We start from the raw sequence: 10,000 nt of genomic DNA, 5'->3' as shown, positions 1-10,000 counted from the left end.
GTCTCAATCAGTGACCGCTCAAGAAGATAGCCTACGTCAGCCATGAGTTTCGCTTTGTTTATGTTGTAGCTACATGCTTGTCTCATTGGCCTGGGGCGTTTGCTTAAAAAAAGAACACGTATGGAGTACTAATAACGGTCTAAAAGTTGGATTATAGTGACACAATCGAGACAGCTGATGAGGTTGCGTTTAACTTTTTTGGATATGATATTGTGAGCTCTATGTGCGAATTCGGAAAAGAAGCGTAGGCTGTGTTCTTTCCGTGCATCAATGTAGACAATTTCTTACTATCGCGAACTCTTGTCAGGGGAGGTCATTCATTTTGGGTGTCACCTATGACTTGAACGGAACGGAAGGTTTTGACTGAGTGTGTTAACATAAAATAATAATAATATTGTCATCATCGCGAACTGTTTAGTAAGGGGGTCAGTCGTGTTTGTGATGCACAGACAGCCTTGTAGCCTATTTTGCTTAGGCCTCACTTTTAACGACAGTAGGTTGTGAGTGTATGTTGACAAAAAATAACCATGCAATTAAAATAGTCAACTTAAAACTTTGCTATAAAATATTATTAATTTAAAGCCTACCACAACCTCGCATATTAGCGTAATTTGTGTGCGTCTATTTGGCAAGGCCACTAGCTGTCATGGATGCGTTGTTGCTAAAGGAAGGCAGGTGTCAAAAGTTAAAAAATAAATGGAGATGGGCGGCTGTTGGAAATGGGGGAGATCTAACAAGCCATGGTGTAAAGAAATTAAAGTGCCAGGGGTTTGCTTTTGCGCGGTTTGCTGCAAGAAAATTGTTTATGGATGCAATAGGAAAATGTTTTAGTACGCCACCAATCAGAAGACCGCCATAAGATTAACGTTCGTGCATTTCAGGACATCTTCCCCACCTGGTGCAACTAGCCACCACAACAGCTACGTTTATCTACTGACCGTTTTTACGTTTAGAAAGTAGGCTACGCATGTTCTTTCATAGCGCAACACGACCTGTCCCTCACCATATCGCAACCTCTTGTCAACCTTATACAATCTGTTGCTGAAGACAAAAGCGTCCTCTCCAGATTGTCGTTATCAAATGTGCAGACCGCCTCCATGAGCACACACAGTATTGCTGCTCATTGGAAAACTGAGTTGTCTGTAAAACTCAAAATTACCATATTTTCATTAAATGCGGATGAGGCAACAAATGGAAATATGAACAATATCTAGAATGTTCTGATTCGTTACTTTGATGAGGAAATTGGAAGTCTTGCAAACTTGATTTTATAGATTTTACTTGTGTTGAATTGCATATTAACAAGAAAAAAATCTCCCCTTTAAACACTTTTGGCCTGAAGTAATTAAATAAGAGTGTAAGTTAAAGCCTTTCTACAATATTGCTGCAGTAGAAAAGAACAGCAATGGCTAATCAGCAATGGTCAGGGATGGTACTAAAATATATTTTTGTTCATCAGGAAAACTCAATCTCAATCAAGAACACTCTCAATTCGCCTTATTCACATGGTGGCCATTGGCGGCTAAAACGAGGCTACAGGGTACACAACCCATAGGATTGTTATGATCTATGCATTCACCTGTAGGTTGCATTAATTATATAGTAAGTGTCCCCTGTAGCCTCGTTTTGGTTTAAACAATGGCCGCCGTGTGAATAAGGCGAATACTCTCTTTATTTTGCTGTCTGCGTCTTTTTGTACATTAAAAACCAATAGGTCGCGACCGCAAAAGGGGTGCTATCTCTATAGTTAGATATGAACAACGTATGATTTATGGCCTGAAAAAAGTTCAGTCAAACTATTTTTTTTCACTTTAATCCCTGCCTCTCCTCTCCTCTCTCTCTCTCATTCTCTTTCCTTTCCTTCTCTCTGTCTATCCCTCTCTCCTCCTCTCTGTGTATCTCTCCTCCATTCGTCTTTCTCTGAAGAGAGAGCGAGAGAGACAGAGAGATAGAGAGCAGCTTGAACCCTGTGAAGGAGAGAAAGGGAGAGAGAGAGAGCAGCTTAAACCCTGTGAAGGAGAGAGAGAGAAAGCAGCTTAAACCCTGTGAAGGAGAGAGAGAGAGAGAGAGCAGCTTAAACCCTGTGAAGGAGAGAGAGAGAAAGCAGCTTAAACCCTGTGAAGGAGAGAGAGAGAGAGCAGCTTAAACCCTGTCAAGGAGAGAAAGGGAGAGAGAGAGGAGAGAGAGAGAGAGAGAGCAGCTTTAACCCTGTCAAGGAGAGAAAGGGAGAGAGAGAGGAGAGAGAAGGAGAGAGAGAGAGAGAGATAGAGAGCAGCTTGAACCCTGTGAAGGAGAGAAAGGGAGAGAGAGAGAGCAGCTTAAACCCTGTGAAGGAGAGAGAGAGAGAGCAGCTTAAACCCTGTCAAGGAGAGAAAGGGAGAGAGAGAAGGAGAGAGAGAGAGAGAGAGAGAGAGAGAGAGAGAGCAGCTTTAACCCTGTGAAGGAGAGAGAGAGAGAGCAGCTTAAACCCTGTCAAGGAGAGAAAGGGAGAGAGAGAAGGAGAGAGAGAGAGAGCAGCTTTAACCCTATGAGGGTGAGAGGGAGGCCTCTGTGGCATGTAGCAGATGAGCCGGGAGAGGGTGTGCCACCAGGCTGCTCTCTCTTATCCCCATCAATCAAGTATATTAGAGAGCACTGAGAGCCGCGAGACGGAGGACTCACTCCACTTTGGTTTACATTCACTTCTTATGCTTACATCTTCAAATAAATGGAGAGGGGCCATTTAGTGTGGGATCAGACTTGTTTGGGTCCAGAAGTCAAAGAGGAGTTTGCACATTAAAAAACACTCACAGGAGATGCCACAGCTGTTTCGCAGCTGCACACACACACACACACACACAGACACACACACACACACACACACACACACACACACACACACACAATGGATTTAGAGTATGTATATAAGTTGGGCTGAGCATGGAAAAATGAAGTCATTAAAAGCATGTACATGGACAGAGTGCATATTTCTGTTCCTCATGCTTCTGCGTAGATCTCTAAACAAGCTAAATCAATTAGTTATACCCCATAGAAAAGCAGCCGGCACATTTAAGGCTAATGTGAGGGATGACTAACTGGTCACTACACAAAAAGCCGAGGGACCAGACTCTGTTTAAAAGACTGTGACTGTGTGGAGAGAAAGAGGGACAGCAGGGGCGAGGGAGGAAGAGAGAGAGAGAGAGAATAAAAGAGGGCAAGAGGGGGAGAAATGTAGACAGCGACAGAGAGATACAGAGGGAGATAAAGACAAGAAAGGGGAAAACTGGCTCTTTTATGTCCTGAACCGTCACAAACTATTCAGTGCAACAAAGACTTTACTGTGTCACCAAAGAGTAAGCGCTTCAAACACTCCTGCAGTTGAATGCACACACGCACACACATATACACCCATGCACATACACATACACATACACATAGCAACAGAGTCCCAATGCACACACACTTCTACACAGTGGTGTAGTCTACACACACACACACACACACACACACACAACATTCCCCTGCAGATAAACTCGATCACAAATGCTCTACATGCTACGCATACTCTGGTCTGGTTACAGTGTCCACCACTGAGAAACTGAGAAACACACACACGCACACAGACACACACACACACACACACACACACACATACACACACACTTTCTCACTACTCCTTCTATTAGATCTATCTGATACACACATCCATTCTTTTGTTTTTCTATCTTCTCTCTATGCACTCCATCTCTTACCCACACCCCTGTCCAAATCCTGTCCCATTCTCGGAGCCTTATAAAACACTTCCGCTGCTCTCATAAACACACACTCTCCCCAGAGTCCACACAAGGCTACTGTAAACATGCCGTTAGGACTGGGTGTGAAATCAACAGAACCGCACACCAGAAGCAACTTAGCAAATTCTCAATACAGTCATGCCCTGTGTATTAGCCGCATTGTGTATAAACCGCAGGGAAGTGTTTTATGCAAGTTAAAAATAACAAAACCATATTACGTAACTGGAAGCTTTACCCTCAGTTATTTGGTCAGTTAACATGATATTTTAACTTTCTTTCTGCAGCATTGCATATTCAGTTTTTCACTCTCCCTGTCTCCCTTACACTTCAGGTAAGTGCATATGTGCTACAAGCTGGTATTGCTGGTAATGCTGTGTCAGGAATTAAGGCATCATGTTTTCTCCCTACTGTCCTCTCTGGCAAAGTCACTTGCACATACTGTACACACACACAAAACCTATACACATGCTTACACTTGAGTTAATTACTGTCTACTCTAAAACAGACCACACTTTCTCAATATCAAAGCAATTGCTGCTCCCATGCTGTCCCTCCTCTGTTAAGTTCACATCCGACCTCTGGGCAATTCCCAGTTTTTGAAACCATCTGAGTTCAGAGTTCTGCTTTAAACCAAAGACCAGGGCTCTATTATCCTCTAAGGGACCTGACTGTTTTTATGGGGACCTCTAAGCAGGCCCAGCTGCACCAGTACCCTCAGTGATGGGCTTCTGTTCTGACCCCGTCTGCACACGTATGGCCCCAGCGGCGTGGACTGGACACGCTCGGGAGAATTCCTCCCTTTCAGCTGCTCCTGTGGACAATGTTCTCAACTACCTCTGTGGAGCAGCGGACCAAACTTTTAACAGCTGTCAGCGGCATAGAAGCCTTTATGTAGTGAAGAGAGAGAGAGATGGAGAAAAAGAAATATAGAGAGATGGGGAGAGAAAGAGCTGGGGAGAGAGCAAGAGAAACAGAGATGGAGAAAGAGAAAGAGAGATGGGAAGAGAGTGAGAGAAAAAGGGAGTGAAAGGAAGGTGGAGAGAGAGACGGAGAGAGATGACAAAGGTAGTGAAGGACATGTGACACATAATCAGACACACAGACAAACATGCTCCCCTGACGTTCACGCGGGCCTGATGGCTGACAGCTGTCAGGGGGCCGCACCACTCCACGCAGGACAGAGCGAAAACAGCCCGCGATGAGACCCAGCTGATTTACACGCTGTTTACACTCGCCACGGAGCGGCCGAACGTGTGGACACGCACATCACTCTCCAGGGGAATAGAGGTGCGTAGGGTCACATGTGGTACACGCACACGTGCACACACGCACGCACACACACACACGCACACGCACGCACGCACGCACGCACACGCGCGCGCACACACTCACACACACACACACACACACAGATAACTCACTAGTGGTTATGGGGCCGACTATCGTGGGTTCAGGGGTGCTGCCATCTTCTTCTCCACTGGGAAGGTCTGTGGAGGAAAACACACACACACACACACTGGTGGTCATAACCAGAACATCGCCATTATCTATAGTCCCTACCCATCATCTGTTCCGAGTACTATCCCCCTCTTAAACGGATATTTCACCGTTAGCATCTCTCTTATAACGGTCTAATCTGATTCAATGAGCTGGGGCTAAAAGTGTTACTGTTAGACTCAGAGAACGGCTGGATGAACTGGGGAAAGGTAAAACTCAATTGTTTAACTCATTTTTCCCAAATGGTGGAATATCCCTTTAATGTTTCATGCACACAATCTAACTTTGTCCCAGTAGGCTTGCCGCTAAAAGATTAGTCCCAGCTCCTTCTGTCAGTGTCTCATCCTACCCCCTGTCCTGACAACTCAAACTGTTCAGTGCACTACAGATATCAACACTTAGCTTGATTCTTCTCTGACTCTGCTCATTTCAAACCTTCCCCTCAACATTACCTAAACTAGTGCATTTAACCAAGCTTGGGGCTGAACATTAAACAGAACTATGCACAAAAATCACTTCTTTGGTGATCTGTCTACTGTCTAAGTCACTCCAGGGACCTACTTTGAATCATGTGCAAAGTGCAAAGTCTTAAGTCTAACTGAAGCTAATAAAAATAGGCAAAATAAATTTGCCCTTCTCTCTAACACCATGGGTAAGACACAAACACTGATGAGTCAGCTCAATGCACATGAACTTTGTCCAGGTTTTGAATAAGGGCCCCTCCATTGAAGCTCACCCCCTGATCCGTCTGCAGCGAAGTCTTCGTCATCGTCCAGGTAGCGCTGGGCCTGTCGGACTCCGCGGCTGGCCTCAAGGTCCTCTGGGACGGGCACCTCTCCCCACACCTTCGAGCTCAACGCCACCTGCACACACAGACGTACACACACACACACACGTTAAAATACATTATACCTGACGTCAGACAGAAAGGCAGCCTGAGCGGAGTTCCTATGACAACCAGGTAACCTACCAGGAAGCTCTGCTTAGTCAGGAACTTTAATGTGCCCTTCAATGGAGGCAACCACGGAAAAAAGTTTGCCACAGTTTGTATTGCTGTTTGTTTGGACAGATGCATGGACGAAAACATGGATAAAACATGATTACGGTCTGGTCTGTGGCTCTAGATATGAGAAAAGAATCAGGTCCGAGTTCTGACCACAAACAATAAAACTTTTATCTGGAGTTCTGTGTGATTGAACAGCGAGGACATTCATCTGTGTGCCATGCTCCAGAGAAAGAGGAACACTGAATCCTCTGTGCGACTCGGGACCTCCTGACATGGCCTGCGGGCGAGCCAGCCAACACCTCAGTCCACATACAGTCAACCTCACTGGGACTTTAGGTTTCGTTTTTTTTTTTTTACCTTCTGCACTGCAACAAGCTGTGCTGACTAATGCTTGCCCTCCTAACTCATGCCGTGCTGAACAATAAAGCAGTGTTATGCTCAGTTAATCCCAATAAAGTTTTTATGAGTGTCATTATCGACGGAAGAGAGGGCGGGTGGGAAGAGTGGAGAGAAGACAGTGGGAGAGGGGGAAGAGTGGAAGAAGCCTGTGTGGTCCTAAACAGTGGATGGCTGAGAAATGCTCTCACTCTCATCACTTACTCTCTCCATTCCCTTCCCTTTCTACTCTCTCTCTCTCTCTCTCTCTCTCTTTCTCTCTCTCTGTTTCTTGGGGCCCCGTGAGACAGTGCCTGACAGAGTTGGGTCAGGCCCCAGGCGAAACATTTCTTCATGGCGCTCAGGAAGTATTTTATCGCGGAAACATCACGTCATCTCACCTCTGCAAACAACTGACAACTGGGGCAGTGTAAATACAACGCACACGTGCACATCACTCACACTCACACACTACACGCACACACATCACACACACATACACATGGCCTGACAACAGTCTTCCACACTGCAGTGGTCTTATTTCCTATCCCGTCAATCACGGCAGCGCAGCAGCCTCAAAACACACATGATTTCACGCACAAAAGATAGCACAGACAAAGGACTGCATACAATCACACATGACCTATACTCCCCTGTAATAACAATGTGTGTGCATGTGCATAATGTGTGTGTGTGTGTGTGTGTGTGTGTGTGTGTGTGTGTGTGTGTGCGTGCAAGTGGGCATGCGTTTGTGAATCTCTAACTGTCTGTTTGGGTGTGTGGGTACGTGGCATCACAGCCTGAATGTGGATGTCATGAAGTATCATGAAGTTCCTTTCATCCCCGTCAGTCTGTCATAATGTAGTTTTGCTCAGAGGAACACTGAACACGTTTGGTTCAGCGAGGTTACGGCAAGACTGGCATCAAACCTGCATTCGACTGCCCAGACAAGCATGTGCAAGACATGGCAAGTCCAAAATTTGGGGCAAAATAACATTCTATTTTATATAAATATTAAATATATCTGTCAAGACATGGCATGAGAGGCTGTAGCGGGAGCAATATTGGCACCAATGGCCGTGCCCGCCTAAGACTAAGCCTAGTACCAGAGGCCAAAGGACACTAACTGAGTGCACCTCAGTGAAGATGGCACCAGGGGCTTTGCCTCGGCCGCCGCTGGCACCGGACCTAAGGACTTTGGTTCTGGCCGTGCCAACCCGAGGGCTCCGGGTCCTGGGTGTGTTTGCGAGGCAGGCTGGCACGATGCCCCACGTTGCATTTTCCATCGCCACGGCCCGCCAGCTCTCATTTCCAGTGCCTCCATCAGCGGCGGGCTCCCATTTAAAGGGCTCCGGCGCCGTAAGAACTTGATCTCCCGGCCAAATCCCCGCTGCCCTGCCTGCGCGGCCTACAACAACAGTCGCGGGCCTTTTTCAAAAGGAAAACGCTGACAGGCAGAATCCTTTGAAGCAGCGAGCTGGTGTGCTCATCTCCTGGTGCACAGCCCATAGCGTCACACCGCTCTCGTACCCTCTCTCCCCCATACAGTACACTCCCGCACGGCCCCGGCCCCGCACCAGCTCCTAACGGAGGGCCACAATGGATCTTGCACAATGGCTACAGTTTACATGACTCAAGAGAAGTATCTCCATGCAGAGCTGTGACTCACCATTACTAGACAACCAGTCTGTTACTAGTAGTGAGGGAGACTAGCTAAGAACCAACATGCACATATACACAGACAGCAGAAGACATCTGCCCTGGTGCTTTTTCAAGTCAACCTCCATCTCCATCTCTCTATCCAAACATTAGCACAAGGGAGGCCTATACAGCCAGTGAAGGGAACCACTCACAAAGAAACTGTGTCCCACAGAAGGCTGAAAAAACCTCTTCAGGTGAGGACAGAAGGCATCACTCAGAGAGAGCTGCAACTAGAGATTCAAATATTATGTGCAGTTACCTGTTAAAGAGGCAGTCTATGGCTAAGACAGAGGCGTGCAGTTACAGGCCCGCAAGGTCAGTGGGAGGCAAAGGAAGAAGCTATATTGGCTTTATGGAATTCTTAAGGATTCCTGTTCATGGGATTCTTAAGGATTCCTGGTCTTATTATTATAGGGAAACCCAAGAAACCATCGATATATATACGCAAGAAACTCCTTTTTCAAAGAATGAAACCTACAGTATATCTACAGTATATCATATGATATTATCCAGAAATGTCCAATGACTTCCTGACAGGAAAGAAAGAGAAGGAAAGAGCGAGAGAGTGTACTATATGTCTATTTTAAAACTGGCCACAGATTCAGAGAGAAGCAGCTTTAAGCTAAGGGTTTAGGGTCAGGGTGATGGTTAGGGTTAGGGTCACCCATTCTAACTTAAGGACATAATTACAGGCTACAAGTGTGAAGTCTTCACTACCAAGTTCACAAAGGAGGGATAGGTGGGGACTGTTAAACTCCCGGCAGTGTACTGCCTGCCTTCATACCATTACTGATAACAGCCGGGCTACAGCGGGGCCACAATTTAAGCGCTCCATTCGCAGAGCATAAAAATAGACTTAGAAGAGGATTTTTCAAATATATGCAATGCATATGGTGTAGCCAATGTCAATGATTATATTGGAATCTATCTAATTGTTGCATCACACAGTACACTCCACGAAAGAACGTTTCAGCAACGTGCTTGTTGTAGCGCAGCTGCAAGGCACCACTGTATGGAGGGCCTAAGCAGCGCACGCTATAGAGTCAGAGGAGAGAACCCAGAGGATCTCAGGGGCACTTCCAGACCCATGAGGTTTTTATAGACTCACAAGAGGGCAGGAATGTGTGGTAGAATGCACTGCCTACAGGGATTGAAATACGCACTCCGCTTGACCCCCTGATGCAGCTTCAGGCAGTTAAGACGTGTCCACTTTTGAAGGTATGTCTGGAGATAGGAGCCATTCTTTAGCCATTCTCCACAAACACATACACACCCATGCACACACAGACACATACAGTAGACACACAGATGCACACACACACACACGTATATGCAGTAACACATGCAAAAAAAAAAAAAAACACACACACACACACACACACGCACACACACTGGTCACTCTCTCTGCTCCAGCCCACCCCACTCAGCCTACAAAGGCTTTCGGCTCACACCTTGTCAAAGCAGATAGGCGCATGCACACACACATTTGCCACATTCCAGTGCTGTGGAATCTGTGTGTTTACTTTCCTATCGTGGGTTTTCACAATGCCCGCTGCTTGGCTCGTAACCATTCACACAGGGACCAAGGACCGCAGGGTTCTCAGACAGAGCTCTGCTGGCTAGCGTTCTGTCGCAATGTGTAGCATAA

At 46.3% G+C, this 10,000-nt stretch overlaps 1 protein-coding gene across 12 annotated transcripts in view; it reads right to left on the bottom strand.

Annotated features, from left to right (window-relative positions):
• hspg2 (heparan sulfate proteoglycan 2) overlaps positions 1 to 10,000 on the bottom strand; it is a 99,035-nt gene that overhangs the window by 69,123 nt on the left and 19,912 nt on the right. For all 12 annotated transcript variants that reach the window (XM_042097895.1, XM_042097903.1, XM_042097900.1 and 9 more), the window contains exons 2-3: positions 6,007 to 6,133; positions 5,195 to 5,260 (exon numbers count right to left, since the gene is read on the bottom strand). In XM_042097895.1, the coding sequence (XP_041953829.1) occupies positions 5,195 to 5,260; positions 6,007 to 6,133 (193 nt within the window). The remainder of the gene's footprint in view (positions 1 to 5,194; positions 5,261 to 6,006; positions 6,134 to 10,000) is intronic.

This window comes from Alosa sapidissima, chromosome 7, assembly GCF_018492685.1.
Source record: "Alosa sapidissima isolate fAloSap1 chromosome 7, fAloSap1.pri, whole genome shotgun sequence".
Lineage (NCBI taxonomy): Eukaryota > Metazoa > Chordata > Actinopteri > Clupeiformes > Clupeidae > Alosa > Alosa sapidissima.
This window is presented reverse-complemented; position numbering and strand designations above follow the sequence as displayed.